The following is a 16,206-nucleotide window of genomic DNA, read 5'->3' as shown; positions in this document are numbered from 1 at the left end:
GGGTTGGTATTTTAGTTAACACGACTCCTTCATTCCGTGCGTGATACAAAATAAGATCTGGGTACCAAATGTCATGGGAAGGTCTGTGGCTTTGTGTTTACTTTTTGTTTTGACTTTGACCCTCAAATGACCTCGATTCAGGAGATCAAATTAATTACTTAGGTCCTGAAAAAGAATTGAGATACCGGTCACAAATCTTGTTTTGTGCAATGCTTTCATTTTCTATGGGTTTTGTGTTCAGGGTCAGAAAGGAGAGCCTGGTATCATCCTAGGGGCTGATGGCAGGCCGATGTACCTGGGTGGACTGGCAGGACAGCCGGTGAAAAGCTCCAGAACTCACACACTTCATTTACACTTTATTTTCATAAACAGTGATAAATACTGATCCATTATTTGATTGAGTGAATGATTTAAAGGAGTTTGGTTAATATTTTGTTTCCACAGGGTGAGATTGGACCTCCTGGCCCTGTAGGACCTCCGGTAAGCATGTGTTTATCTTCTCACTTTTGGAGTGTCATGCTTGTGTTTATTAGCTAACAGAATGACATCAGAACAACAACAAGCTTTTATCAACCTTTTTCCTCCAGGGTCAGACTGGTCTACAGGGTCAGAAGGGAGAGATCGGTCTTCCAGGCAGACCGGTGAGGCAAATACTGGATTTGTTTACCATACATGTTCTAAATAGTGTTATATTATTGGTATTGGTTGTTATTATTATTATTATTAATCTGTTTTATCAGGAGCATAAGAGACAATAAAAAACAGTTAATTTCTGTCATGCACCCATATTAAGAAAACACATTTGTACCGACCAAGTGACTGAGAAAAACTAAAAAGCCTGTGTGTGTGTGAGTCCAGAATGTTTTTAGAACCTTAGACCTCAATAGAAGAACTCAACCCTGTTACGTACTGTTAATTATGTCATTTTTTATGTTAAATTACTGTCTTAATGTATCTATAAATTGTTTGGATCTTGATATCATAGACACACTATTATTATTATTATTATTATTATTATTATTATTATATTACTTCTATTTTCTCATTTGATTTTTAAATGGATCACAATGGAAACTAGGGCGCCATGCTCGTAGAGTGCAAACCTCTGCCAACACTGGTTCCCAGTTCCAAAACATTTTACCTTGGACAAAATTTTTAAGGTCAAAGTTCTGTTAGAAGTGACTTTTCATAAGCTAAGTTAGATGTGATCAAATGTCAGGAGCAGGGTTGGGTAGGATTACTTGGAAATGTAATCCAAAGTAATCAGATTACAAGTAATCCAAATGTATGTATGTACATACATACATGTAATCCACATGTATTCTTTCAAAATAATCCTACCCAACCTTGGTCAGGAGTATGTATTTAGTTCATGCAAGTGAAAAAACATTTTCTTATTTTTTATTTTCCCCCCTTCCCTCTATAGTAATTCAAAAGAAATATTTAAAACAATAAGAAAAAAAAAAGACAACATTGAAATGTGGATCAGAAGTCGTAAATGTTTTAATATGTACAATAACGCTTTACATTTTCTCGAGTACTTCATGTGAAGAGAATAAAACTCATCACAAAAATCTGAATGCGTGTCTGTTTGTAGGGTCGACCAGGACTGAACGGCGCCAAAGGAGAAAAAGGAGAATCGGGCAGCGGATCAGGATACGGACACCCCGTCAGTAATGCACACTGACAACTTTAAAATGATAAACAATTATAAAGTCTGCACATCAACTCATAGTGAGTAAAATTTGTCATGTCCCAGGGTCTTCCAGGTCCTCCGGGCCCACCTGGACCCCCCGGACCACCTTCTCCACTTGACAGATTCAGAGTGAGTCACGGCTTAAATTTTATTTTTAACAAACAATGCACTTTGCAGCAAGATACCACTGTGACATTTTCAGATAAAAACAAATTATGCAACTTCTTACACAAATAGCAGGATTACTACCACTTGTGGGCAGAGTTCTGCTAAGCTGCTAATCGCTAATTATCCAAGCTAATGTTTTCATTATCGGATTAGCTTTTCAGATAACTTTGAAAACCATCAGCGGAACAATTAGCTTCCGATAAATTTAGGTGTGATCATTTTTAGACCGCTAACATATTTTTGCAGGCATAGCGAATAAAGTTTAACAGCTAAAAACATTTGTTAAGTCTGAAGCCAAACATTTTAGCACCTACCTGTTAAATGTTTCCTAACAGACAGAGCTGGTTACAGAAGAGAAAGGCAGTGAGAGAGAAAACATAATTTCTCTTAACACCATATAGACTCACTGGCATATCACACCAGTCATGCCAGTCATCAACAGGCATACAGTTTTAACTTATGGTTAAAATTTTAACCAAACTAATTCCAGACAAGTTATTTAAATTATTTATATTTATTTATAAAGTGAAAATATCAATGATATGTTTTAAAGTAATGCACTAATTTTGAAGGTTTTAGTGTTTGGACCACACATGCTGCAGTGCATTATGGATAACCTTTCACGACAGGAGAACTGTATTGAGATGCTCTGAACAGGCTGCACTTTAACTGCTGCACATGGACAACTGCATTAAACTCTTTGTATGGGTTAGGGTTGTGCCCAAAACTCTCGTGAATATATTCTTCTTTTTCTTCGTCTTTTGGCTGTTCCCGTTAGGGGTCACCACAGCAGATCAATCGTTTCTATCTCACCCTGTCCTCTGCATCTTCCTCTGTCACACCAACCACCTATTCTTCAGTCAGAAATCACTCCTGCCACCTTTCTCCACCCACTCCACCCTGCCTGCCTCTTCAACTCTCTACCACACTCTCCATTACTTTGAACAGTTGACCCCAAATATTTAAACTCATCTACTTTCACCACTTCTGCTCCTTGTAACTGCACTATTCCACTGGGCTCCCTCCCATTCACACACATGTACTCAGTCTTGCTTCTACTGACTTTCATTCCTCTACTCTCCAGAGCATATCTCCACCTCTCCAGACTAGACTCAACTTGCTCTCTACTCTCACGACAGATCACAATGTCATTTGCAAACATCATAGTCCATGGGGACTCCTGTCTGATCTCATCCGTCAACCTGTCCATCACCACTGCAAACAAGAAAGGACTCAGAGCTGATCCTTGGTGTAATCCCACCTCCACCTTGAATGAGTCTGTCATTCTGACTGCGCATCTCACCGCTGTCACACTATTCTTGTACATGTCCTGCACTACCCTATCATACTTCACTGCCACTCCAGACTTCCTCATACAATACCACAGCTCTTCTCTTGGCACCCTATCATAAGCTTTTTCTAAGTCCACAAACACACAATGTAACTCATTCTGGCCTTCTCTGTACTTTTCCAACAGTATTCTCAGAGCAAACATTGCATCTGTAGTGCTCTTTCTCGACATGAAACCATATTGCTGCTCACAGATCTTCACCTGTTTTCTAAGCCTAGCTTCTACTACTGTTTCCCATAACTTCATGCTGTGGCTGATCGACGTTATGCCTCTGTAGTTACTGCAGCTCTGCACATCACCCTTGTTCTTGAAAATAGGAACCAGCACACTTCGTCTCCACTCCTCGGGCATCCTCTCACTTTCCAAGATTTTATTAAACAATCTGGTTAGAAACTCTACTGCCGTCTCTCCTAGACATTTCCATGCCTCCACTGGAATGCCATCTGGACCAACTGCCTTTCCACTCTTCATCCTCTTCATACCAGCCCTCACTTCTTCCTTACTAATCTCTTGTACTTCCTGATTTACTCTCACCACATCATCCAGCCTTTTCTCTTGCTCATTTCTTTATTCATCAGCTCTTCAAAATATTCCCTCCACCTTCTCAGCACACACTCCTCAATTGTCAGCACATTACCATGTGCATCTTTTACCACTCTAACCTGCTGCACCTCCTTTCCAGCTCTGTCCCTTTGTCTGGCCAATTGGCACAAGTCCTTTTCTCCTTCCTTACTATTCAACTTCTTGTACAGCTCGCAATATGCCTTTTCCTTCGCTTTTGCCTCTTCTATTTTCGCCTTATGCCGCATCTCCTTGTACTCCTGTCTACTTTCTTTATCTCTCCAACTATCCCAAAACTTTTTCGCCAACCTCTTTCTCCTTATGCTTTCCTGGACCTTTTCAGTCCACCACCAAGTCTCCTTGTCTTCCTTCCACTGTCCAGATGTCATACCCAGTACTGCCCTAGCTGTCTCCCTCACCACATCTGCAGTACTTTTCCAGTTGTCCAAAACTGCTTCCCCTCCAGCCAGTGCTTCTCTCACCTGCTCGCTAAATTTCACACAACAGTCTTCCTCCTTCAGCTTCCACCATCTGATCCTTTCTTGAGCTCTCACTTTCTTCTTCTTCTTCACCTCTAAAATCATCCTACAAACAACCATCCTATGCTGTCTAACGACACTGTCGCCTGCCACCACCTTACAGTCTCTGATTTCTTTTAGCTTGCATCTCCTATAAAGAATGTAGTCCACCTGTGTGCACCTTCCTCCACTCTTATATGTTACCCTGTGCTCCTCCCTTTTCTTAAAGTAGGTATTCACCACAGCCATTTCCATCCTTTTTGCAAAATCAACTACCATCTGTCCTTCCCCATTCCTATCCTTGATACCATATCTACCCATTACTTCCTCATCACCTCTGTTCCCTTCACCAACATGCCCATTGAAGTCTGCTCCTATCACCACTCTTTCATGCTTGGGCACACTCTCCACCACCTCATCTAACACACTCCAGAAATCTTCTTTCTCCTTCATCTCACAACCAACCTGTGGGGCATATGCACTGATGATATTCATCATCACCCCTTCAATTTCCAACTTCACACTCATCACCCTGTCAGACACTCGCTTAACCTCCAACACACTTTTAACATACTCTTCCTTTAAAATGACCTCAACACCATTTCTCTTCCTGTCCTCACCATGGTACATCAACTTGTACCCACCGCCGATGCTCCTGCTCTTACTTCCCTTCTACTTGGTCTCTTGCACACACAATATGTCTACCTTTCTCCTCTCCATCATATCAGCCAGCTCTCTCCCTTTACCAGACATACTACCAACATTCAAAGTCCCCACTCTCATTTCCACCCTTCTAGTTTTCTTCTTCTCCCGCTGTTTGTGGAAACGTTCTCCTCCTCTTCTTCTTTGTCTTTGCCCAGCAGTAGCCCAATTTCCACCGGCACCCTGTTGGGCAACAGCACCGGTGGTGGACGTTGTTAACCCGGGCTGCGACCGATCCAGTATGGAAATTCGATTCTTATTCTGCATAGTTGGTTGGCTTGTTGCCCTTCCTGACGGAACCCTCCTCATTTATCCAGGCTTGGGACCGACACTCAGAATGTACTGGCTGCACACCCCATGTGGCTGAGTTTTAACCATAAGTTAAAACTGTATGCCTGTTGATGACTTGCGTGATATGCCGGCAAGTCATTATGGTGTAAAGAGAAATTGTTTTTATTTTTTTCTCCTCCTCCTCCTCAGTCACTAGGTCTCTTTGGCTGAGAGAAAGATAATCTGACACAGAAGCATTGGCTCGTTGTTGTGTCAGTAGCTCCTAGTGTACTGAAATCAATACTGAAAGTTATCAGTTTAGCTTTTATCTGTAACTTCCACTAAATTTTGTTTGGGGTTTAGCAATTTAGCTTCATAAAAGATAACTTTTCAGTTAGCGGATTAACTGTTATCAAAGCTAACTTTTTGGTTAGCTGTGCCCACCACTGATTATTACCATGTAAGGTTTTTCCCCCCGCCAATCATGTAGCCAATCACTGGCTACATGCCATCATAGAATCAGAAAAACTGACAATCTGCAAGAGAATGTCTCTGTTTTTGTTCTAGTTTTATGATGTAACAAAGGCACAGACTTGCCATAAAGCATCAAAAAATTACTTGCTACTCATTGTTTTTATTCACTGTATTTACTGTATTGAATTTATTAATTATATGTAAGTAGTTTTGAATTTTTGCAAAGTTTTTTTGTAGAAAAAATAAAACATTGACTTGGTAAAAAAAAAAAAAGTTCTTTGTGAAGAAGTAAACTTTCTTATTTTAGGGTTACGACGATCCTTTCAGGTTTTACTCTGGTGAGTTCACATCTTATTGTAAATTAAAGGTTAAAATTTGAAATGTGGTTAACGTCATTGGTCTTCTTACAGGTTCTAAAGGAGAGAAAGGTGATCGTGGAACACCAGGCATCTCGGGTTTACCAGGTAGATGTTCTTCCACACCCGAGACTTCCAGAAAGTTATCTAGTTGAACTGTTTTTAGTAAGTAGTTAAAGACAAACGTCTTTTCTGCTTCAGGTCTCTCCACAGACTTTGACATTCAGACCTTTAAGGTAGGTCACTACGCTGATGACGTACATGATAAATGGAACCTGTGACTAATGTGTTTAAACTTTTCTTCTGTACAGAACGAGTTGAAAGGTGAAATGGGAAGTCCTGGTCTAAAAGGAGAAAAGGGAGAGCCGAGTGGAGGATATTACGATCCTCGCTATGGAACGGGTGGCTTTGGACCTCCAGGACCTCCAGTAAGATTCCAGTCCAGAAATGTCTGATTTCACATTTAGTCATTTGGAATCATTCACAGAGTGCATACCTCTGCCAAAGCTGGACAGTTTCCCCATTAGCATTTTTTGATGTTTATCAGAGGTATATTTCAAGAAGCTATGAACAGAATGAATGAAAGTCTACATAGAGGTAGAGCTTCTTGAATAACTGGTTAGATTTTGATGCAGATCCAGAGTTTCTTTGGTGACTGATGTGAAGCTTTAAATATATCTTATCGACACAAATGCTGGTGGTCACGTGATCTCTTGGGTGGAGGTACCATGAGACAATCAGAATTCATTACAGCTTCACGGTCACCAACAACAGGTTTCTGTCTGTATTCTGTCAGGGCCCTAAAGGAGACTCCATTGTTGGCCCTTCTGGTCCTCAGGGACCACCTGGACCTCCGGGACGAGGCTATGATGGGCCCCCTGGACCACCGGGGCCTCCTGGACCTCCAGGACCAGCTCTGACGGGACCACACCGAGGCACACACAGTGAGATATCTTCACAAATACAATTCTGACACTTACTTATTATTCAAGCTCATTCCAGCCTTTTATTGACAGCTATTAGCATTCCTGGACCCCCAGGACCCCCTGGTGCACCAGGACTACCTGGACACTCTTCTGGGGTGAGTAAACTTTTTCACAGCTTCACCCTGTCGGCAAGGTCGAGTCTTTATCACAGCGTGTTTATCAAATGCAACCGACCAAAGAGGCTATAAATGAGTGCTACAGTCTGCACTCCCAATGCTGTCCCTTCATGGACAGCGACATGACGCCTCCTAACCGGGCAAAATATTGACGAAGTGCCCAGATGTTAATGCATGTTTAATGCGGATTCACGACTGAACACATTCAGAAAAACGCTCGCAAAATATGTGTTAAAATATCATTTTCACCTGGATATCGAGTCAGTAAAATTAATTTACATTAAATCATGTAAGGAAGTATTAAACTTACTCTGACACACACACATTCCCAAATATCCCAAAAAATCGCCGGTCTTGTCAAACAATTTTAATCACGAACAAGTATTTTAACTAGACTCGGTCTAGCAGGGGAAAATATCAACTACACATTAGTGAAGAGTTAATGGTCCGTGTCTTCGGATGACACAGGTACGGCAGGCAACATACACCTGTTTATCGACCAAATGTCACGGACAAAGTGACAAGAATAACCAAAACACTTTACTTATGGAAGGAAATTTTGTCTCCCTTCTTCCTCCGTTTGTGGCTTTGCCATCATGCATAGCTTTCTGGCATATTCCACCTGTTTCTTGACGAGGCTAAGTGAGCATCTATGGGTGCTTCTCACCAAGATGCCCAGAATTAAAAAGGCAACACAGGGAACACACTCTAACTACAAGCGGCGTCACTTTCATATGTGCTTCACACATTTGGGCATGTTATCACCAGTGTTGCCACAGTTACTTTGAAAAAGTAATCCAATTACTGATTACTGATTACTCAATTGTAAAAGTAACTAAGTTAGATTACTAGTTACTTTTTTAGTTACCTTCCCCAGCTGCCGACAACAACTCACTTTATAGTCACCCTTTCTTGACTTCAATGAAATAAATACTTGTTTTATAAAAAGTAAAATAAAGACCTCTTTCTTGACCTCATATTTAACTGTTGACAGCACTGTAACAGTAAAACTTGCAATTTCAAACCTACATTGTTTAGAAATGTAACTATTAAATTCTAACTCTCTAAACATTTTACTTGTCGAAATTATTATTTTAAGCAATATTAGTAGTTGTAGTAAAAAACGGCTTCAAACTGACCTTTAATCTAGGGGTGTTGTGGGGGGGGCACATCCCTGCCCCACGCCCCCATTCCATCTGGATTCGCCCCTGCTTTGGCGTTTGAGCACAAAGAATGGATAACATTTATTATGTAGAAACAGGACCAGATTTACAGGTAAGAAAATTTTATTGCGTTTTCACATCATGTGGTTCTCAGAAGAGAGTTTAGGTGCATTTGAGTGGAAAATAGTGTTAGTTGTTGACACGTCGCGGAGCATCAGCTGTTTTTAACGAGACGATACGGAAGCAGCTCAGCTCAGAATTCTAAATAAAGGAGGAAAAAGTTATAAAAATTCTTTGTAAGCTCAGTGCAGGTGTGCTGATCACCGCGCTTTAAGAGGTGAGGGCGAGTCGAGCAGCTGCAAAAAACCGTGGATGAAAAGCTCACAGCTCGCTTAAAGTGGGCAGTTCAGTCAAACCCCGACCTCCTGCCCACAGACCAAGTTTAATGCTGCTGTCGACCCACAATGCAAAAATAATAGTAACGCACAGTGACATGGAGAAGTAACTTTAATCTGATTACTGATTTGGAAAGATTAACGCATTAGATTACTCGTTACTAATAAAAGTGGTCAGATTAGAGTAACGCGTTACTCTAATCTGACCACATTTTACCGGCATCACTGGTTATCACATACCAAACAGGAAACACACATAGTATGGTGAATTATGTCCACAGTGACCATAATGTGTTGAATGTCTGCCATAATGTGCACCTTTTCCCAAACACAAACTGGTGTTTATACATGTGCCAATTAGGGATGCACTGATACCGATACCAATATCGGGTATCGGCCTGATCACATATTCATTTACTCGTACTTGTAATCATAAAACGTGTCAGATACTCCATGACCCGATACCGCTTTACAGCAGCGTGATGTCAACCTTTCAATGTGGGATTTTCATGCTCATGCCCTGAAATTTTCGTACTAAGTCAAAATACATCCGTCAATGCTGTCCATTAATTGGCTGAGAGCTGCGGTCCATCACGCGGATAAAATTCACACACATTAAATAAAAAGTCTTATCTGTTTGTGGAATTCATCATCATACGATCCTGATGAATAATCCACACAAAGCCTCCTGAGTTTGGAACAGAACACACTGAAAATACTGAAAAAATATTCCTTGTGTGGCTGGGAAAAAAAAAGTTCCTCTGTGACTTTGGCACTTTGCACTGCAGTTCCTCCATCAGAACTCAGATCAGGTCTTCAGCGGCAGAGATTGTCCAAGAGGTTGTGAGTTTCAGCCCTTGGTGTGGGTGTTTAAGTGTCTCGGTCCGCTATGGGGTAATCCGTTTGTGGAATCGCTGTGGCGCTGCGTTCAGACCCTCCGCTCGTTTCCATGAGCTGCATTTTGCACTAGAAGTTGGTTCACTGCACCTCATTCATTAATGGCTTATTTAGCACAGGCAACGGGCTATCCTCTCTGAACGAGAGGAAATTATCCCATCATCCACAAATAAAATAATACAGTAGTGTTCAGAATAATAGTAGTGCTATGTGAATAAGAAGATTAATCCAGGTTTTGAGTATATTTCTTATTGTTGCATGGGAAACAAGGTACCAGTAGATTCAGTAGATTCTCACAAATGGACAGTGGACTCATCTCTGTGCTTGTCCTGTTAGACCTCAGTGCAGCTTTTGATACTGTTGACCATAAAATTTTATTACAGAGATTAGAGCATGCCATAGGTATTAAAGGCACTGCGCTGCGGTGGTTTGAATCATATTTATCTAATAGATTACAATTTGTTCATGTAAATGGGGAGTCTTCTTCACAGACTAAGGTTAATTATGGAGTTCCACAAGGTTCTGTGCTAGGACCAATTTTATTCATTTTATACATGCTTCCCTTAGGCAGTATTATTAGACAGCATTGCTTAAATTTTCATTGTTACGCAGATGATACCCAGCTTTATCTATCCATGAAGCCAGAGGACACACACCAATTAGTTAAACTGCAGGAATGTCTTACAGACATAAAGACATGGATGACCTCTAATTTCCTGCTTTTAAATTCAGATAAAACTGAAGTTATTGTACTTGGCCCCACAAATCTTAGAAACATGGTGTCTAACCAGATCCTTACTCTGGATGGCATTACCCTGACCTCTAGTAATACTGTGAGAAATCTTGGAGTCATTTTTGATCAGGATATGTCCTTCAATGCGCATATTAAGCAAATACGTAGGACTGCTTTTTTACATTTGCGCAATATCTCTAAAATTAGAAAGGTCTTGTCTCAGAGTGATGCTAAAAAACTAATTCATGCATTTATTTCCTCTAGGCTGGACTATTGTAATTCATTATTATCAGGTTGTCCTAAAAGTTCCCTGAAAAGCCTTCAGTTAATTCAAAATGCTGCAGCTAGAGTACTGATGGGGACTAGAAGGAGAGAGCATATCTCACCCATATTGGCCTCTCTTCATTGGCTTCCTGTTAATTCTAGAATATAATTTAAAATTCTTCTTCTTACTTATAAGGTTTTGAATAATCAGGTCCCATCTTATCTTAGGGACCTCATAGTACCACATCACCCCAATAGAGTGCTTCGCTCTCAGACTGCAGGCTTACTTGTAGTTCCTAGGGTTTTTAAGAGTAGAATGGGAGGCAGAGCCTTCAGCTTTCAGGCTCCTCTCCTGTGGAACCAGCTCCCAATTCGGATCAGGGAGACAGACACCCTCTCTACTTTTAAGATTAGACTTAAAACTTTCCTTTTTGCTAAAGCTTATAGTTAGGGCTGGATCAGGTGACCCTGAACCATCCCTTAGTTATGCTGCTATAGACTTAGACTGCTGGGGGGTTCCCATGATGCACTGTGTTTCTTTCTCTTTTTGCTCTGTATGCACCACTCTGCATTTAATCATTAGTGATTGATCTCTGCTGTCTTCCACAGCATGTCTTTTTCCTGATTTTCTCCCCTCAGCCCCAATCAGTCCCAGCAGAGGACTGCCCCTCCCTGGGCCTGGTTCTGCTGGAGGTTTCTTCCTGTTAAAAGGGAGTTTTTCCTTCCCATTGTCGCCAAGTGCTTGCTCATAGGGGGTCGTTTTGACCGTTGGGGTTTTTCTGTGATTATTGTATGGCTTTTGCCTTGCAATATAAAGCGCCTTGGGGCAACTGTTGTTGTGATTTGGCGCTATATAAATAAAATTAATTTGATTTGATTTGATTTATTTTTGGAATTTTAAAGTCCTTATTTTAAGTAACAGTGCATGCTGTCATGTGCACATGTGCACAAGTTCCTGTCCATTTTTAAACTGGCTCCCAGGGAAACACTGTTAAAAAGTGAGTTGAATGTACAGGAAAAAAAAAAGTTAAAAAGGTGCAACTTATGTTTTTTTTTTTTTTTTCCTTTTCAAGAGGTGCTTTTTTGACAGCTGTGATTTATACTCTGGAAAATCAGTATGTTTGCCTCAGTCTGAGTGTGTTTCTTGTGTGTAGTTGACAGTGCTGAGGTCATATGACATCATGGCTGCCACAGCTTCAAGACAACCTGTAGGCTCTTTGGTCTACGTTATAGATCAAACAGATCTCTACCTACGGGTCCGAGGAGGAGTCCGTCAAGTCCAGGTGAGACATTTTTCTTTTTTGGAAATGTAAATCTGGAGCACAGTTTGCTGATGTTACACATTTTTCCCCGCTTCCTTTGTTAGCTTGGAGGTTACATCGCTTTACCGGCTGTAGATGTGAGTCTGTTTTTAACTCTTGTGTATTTTTGTATGTTGAAATGTGTCATGTTTTAATATAGACTGTATCATGTTAATTATTTTTAGGATAATGAGATAGCAGCTGTGGAACCTCCACCAGTTGTCCACTACTCCCCGGATCGGCATGACTCCCAAAGGCCACCTGCGTCTCACCCCAGCTCAGGGAAACCTTCTGATCCTGACCCCCATCATACAACACACCATGAACCAGTTCATCCAGCTCACTACGATCCTCATTACCCACATCACCCTGATCCCAGATACCAACCCGACACACACTACCCAGATTCCCGACACCAACCCGACACACACCACCCAGATTCCCGACACCAACCCGACACACACCACCCAGATTCCCGACACCAACCCGACAAACACCACCCAGATTCCCGACACCACCCTGACAGACACCACCCTGATTTTCGATACCAACCTGAGACACACTACCCTGTTCAGCCAGACCCGCATTACCCACCACCAACAGATCCAAGATATCCAAGTTACTCTGAACGGATAGATCAACCAGATGGCAGATATTACACGCATCCAGCCCAGGAACACCCAGTCTACCCAGATAGCCGTTACCCAGTTACCCCTCAAAGGCGACCACCTCCCCCTGAACCCCAATTACCAGTTCACCATCACACTTTGGGTCCAGCGGTAAGAAAAGCCACTTTCAATCAATACACTGCCAACAGAAGGTACAATACGTTTTACTGACATGTTGTTGTCCCATCCCTCCACAGCTGCATTTGATCGCCCTCAACAGCCCTCAGACCGGATCGATGCGGGGCATACACGGGGCAGATTTCCTCTGCTTCACCCAGGCTCAATCCATTGGGTTGAAAGGGACATTCAGGGCCTTCCTGTCCGCCAAGCTCCAAGATCTCTATAGTATTGTACGGAAAGTCGACAGGGACCGTTTGCCAATCGTCAACCTGAAGGTAACCAATAAACCTCAAGTCTGCATTTGCAAGAAATCCAGTTCATTTATACTGTGAGATCAACAGATGGACCAGTGCTGCATCTGAGGTCTGAAACTGTTCTCAGACTTGTTGTGTTGAAGAGCCAGCAGGCGAGGCTCTTGATTTACCAGTCAGTTTATGCTTGCTTATGTTTGCTTTCGTTTTTTCCCCCCTGTCATCTTTTTTGATTTGAGTATAAATTCTCTATTTTGTTGTCAGACATTTTGTACTGATTGTTGTTTCTTCGTCAGGATGAGGTTCTTTTTGACAGCTGGGAAAACATCTTCACTGATGCCAGAATGAAGGACAACGTCCCGATCTACTCGTTTGACGGCAGGAATGTCTTGACCGACAGCGTGTGGTGAGCTAAAAAATATTTAACTCTCACATCCACGAAAAATCCAATCCATGATGGAACACTTTCAACATTCCATTTGGCCACTGCTGTTTTACTCCAGGCCGGAGAAGATAATATGGCATGGTTCCACCAGTGTGGGGCAGCGGCAGGTGGACAACTACTGTGAGACGTGGCGTGTGGGTGAGCAGACGCTGACCGGTATGACCTCGTCCCTGCAGAGCGGCTCTCTGCTCCAGCAGAGTCCCAGCAGCTGCTCGGGCTCCTACATCGTGCTGTGCATCGAGAACAGCGCCGGCGGTCACACCAGGAGATAGAAACATGCAAACACACACTACACTGGACAAAGACAAATCCCAAGCAGTCAATCATGCTAACGTCCTCATTGTTCCAAATCCACGTTCAGCCAATTACGCACTGTACGTAGTGCTTTGTACATATTTTTTATCCTAATTATTATTTTTGGTATCTTTTTACTACATGGTGCTACGAGATTATCCAAAGTGTTGAGCCTACACATTTTCTTATGGTCATGAGATGCAGTTTGGTTTGCAAATATTTGGATGCTGACAAAATTATGTGTCATGTTGTGCAGCGAGCATCTTACATGGCAGTACGCCGACAGTGTGAGAGAGTAAAATGTGAGGCATCATTGTAAAGCGCTGCAGCCCATTTAGCACAGCAAAATGAAATCAAAGGCAGATTGTGACTCCAAAGTTCAGACTTTCATCTGATGGCGTTTCCATCCTTATTGGGTAAATTGTGCAAGAATTAAAACACTTTTTGTACACGGCTCCTCCTTTTGTCTGTTGATCCTACTGAGGCGAACCATCATTAGGCTTAAATTCCATCAGGTGTGGTTACACCAGCGTTATAGTATGTTTTTAAAATGAAAGACTGCAGTGATCAGCAAGACACCTGGAGGGTTAACAAACACAGACGACAGAATTCTATCTCTGGTGAAGAAAAGTCCTTTCATAACAGTGGGCCAGATCAAGAACATCCTGCGGGATGTGGTCCATCAAGAGAAGCCCATGGATTAACTACTGGTAAGTTTAAAAAGCAAGAAGGCCAGAGAAGGTACACAGTAAATTTTGCAGAGTAAAATGAACTCTGCTGGGATAACATTTGGTCCCAGTCTAAATAGAGTAAAAACACTCTATTATAGAGTGAAATCAGCTCTACCGTCTTGTCAAATCAAGTGTTTCTACTCCAGTAAGAGTTGATTTTGCACTGTGATAGAGCACATTTAACTCTATTTGGACTGGGACCAAATGTTAACGCAGCAGAGAAAATTTTACTCTGCAAAATTTACTGTGTACAACGCCAAATCATAACACGTCGCCCCAAGGTACTAGACCAGAGAAAGGTCTAGACCTTACCTACTCTATGGGCAAGGGCAATTGTAAGGAGAGAAAAAAAAAAAAAAAAAAAAACGCCTCAGAGAGAAACGGGAAGAAACTTCAACCAGGCCAGGCTCAGTGGGGTGACCATCTGCTTTGGCCAGACCAAAATAAAATAGAACACTGAACTGTCAGAATGGAGGTGATGGTCTAGAAGATCCTTGGTTTGAATTCCTGTTGAACAGGAAAATCACGATAGAAATGCAGTTAGAATCTGCAATAACAGAAAAATTTCAACTAAGGCCGGGTTCACACGGCAGGATAATTAGGCCGATATCGGACCCGATCTTCCCCTTCCGACAATCTTAAGGGCACCCCGACAGTCATGATGACACTAAAGATAATCTTATCAGATATTCCTGTCGTGTGGTGTGTTAAGAGCGTTCTGATCTGCTCGGATGGGCGTCAGGAGCGCTCCGATCGCAAATCGAGGATATTCAACATGTTGGATTTTTTTTGGCCCGATATCGCAGCGTGTGTGGTGTCCTCCGACCACAAACGAGCAAGCAGCCTGCTGAATGTGATGTGCAGCCAATCAGAAAGTGAGGTGACAGACGTAGGGAGCGGAAAATAAAATCAAAACAGCTGTTCTGACTTACCAGAAAGTCCGGTGGTCGCATTGTCTCCACTCCTTTAAAGAGCACCTTTTCTTTTTGTATCGTTTTTCCTGTTTTAAATAGTCCACAAAGTACCTCCGTTTATTTACTCTGAAGTCACCTTTAATCTCGAGAGATTTTGTGAGATTTCCTGTCTGAGCTGTAAATGTTCGTGTGTGAAATCTGTTTGTGTGTGGTGTTGTTGTCCTTACCGTATGGCTGCACACCATACACTGTACGACCAAACCTGTTTGATCCATGATTTTTTATCTTCACGTGTGTGGTCTCTCAGGTTTTGGAAACATAAAGATAATTTTAAAATCCTGTTGTGTGAACCAGGCTTAAGCAACCAGAAATCTAACCGGGCACGTCAGCTGGAAGACACCTTAAGACCAAACTAGTCTCCACCCTCATGTGGAGTTATACTTCTGCAGTCTGGAGATGACCTTCAGACTTAAATCCAGATGAATCAAAGTCGGGTTCACTGGCGTTTGATGAGGCTCAGTTCTGAGGCGTTTTCTTCTCACGTTCAGCTACGTGACTTAAACCTCACTGGCAGTGCATGATGACCTGCACAATAACCCAAGAACCATCCAAGAGGTTTTCTCAAGATGTGCAACCATGGTGATGTTTTTGGGTTCAGACTTCAGTCTCAGGACACAGAATTTGCAACAGTTTTAAAAAAATGATACATTTGGCCTTTTTAAAGGACTGGAACTGATACAGAAAGTGTTGTAATTCCCACACTACACAATACAACTGTCAATAATGTGGCATTAAAACTGTACTTTAACCTCACATTAACTTGTTTCACGAC

General features: G+C 41.9%; 1 protein-coding gene across 7 annotated transcripts in view; it reads left to right on the top strand.

Moving 5' to 3' along the window:
* The window catches only part of LOC117517175 (collagen alpha-1(XVIII) chain-like), a 114,937-nt gene extending 101,227 nt beyond the window's left edge, over window positions 1–13,710 (top strand). For all 7 annotated transcript variants that reach the window (XM_034178146.1, XM_034178152.1, XM_034178129.1 and 4 more), the window contains 17 exons: window positions 242–319; window positions 445–480; window positions 588–641; window positions 1,598–1,669; window positions 1,760–1,825; window positions 6,048–6,078; window positions 6,151–6,204; window positions 6,298–6,332; window positions 6,408–6,524; window positions 6,893–7,040; window positions 7,113–7,177; window positions 11,805–11,933; window positions 12,017–12,049; window positions 12,137–12,730; window positions 12,817–13,014; window positions 13,287–13,396; window positions 13,494–13,710. In XM_034178146.1, the coding sequence (XP_034034037.1) occupies window positions 242–319; window positions 445–480; window positions 588–641; window positions 1,598–1,669; window positions 1,760–1,825; window positions 6,048–6,078; window positions 6,151–6,204; window positions 6,298–6,332; window positions 6,408–6,524; window positions 6,893–7,040; window positions 7,113–7,177; window positions 11,805–11,933; window positions 12,017–12,049; window positions 12,137–12,730; window positions 12,817–13,014; window positions 13,287–13,396; window positions 13,494–13,707 (2,034 nt within the window). In that variant the 3' untranslated portion in view covers window positions 13,708–13,710. The remainder of the gene's footprint in view (window positions 1–241; window positions 320–444; window positions 481–587; window positions 642–1,597; window positions 1,670–1,759; window positions 1,826–6,047; window positions 6,079–6,150; window positions 6,205–6,297; window positions 6,333–6,407; window positions 6,525–6,892; window positions 7,041–7,112; window positions 7,178–11,804; window positions 11,934–12,016; window positions 12,050–12,136; window positions 12,731–12,816; window positions 13,015–13,286; window positions 13,397–13,493) is intronic.
* Window positions 13,711–16,206: the final 2,496 nt, after the last annotated feature.

This window comes from Thalassophryne amazonica, chromosome 1 (assembly GCF_902500255.1).
Source record: "Thalassophryne amazonica chromosome 1, fThaAma1.1, whole genome shotgun sequence".
Taxonomy (NCBI): domain Eukaryota; kingdom Metazoa; phylum Chordata; class Actinopteri; order Batrachoidiformes; family Batrachoididae; genus Thalassophryne; species Thalassophryne amazonica.
This window is presented reverse-complemented; position numbering and strand designations above follow the sequence as displayed.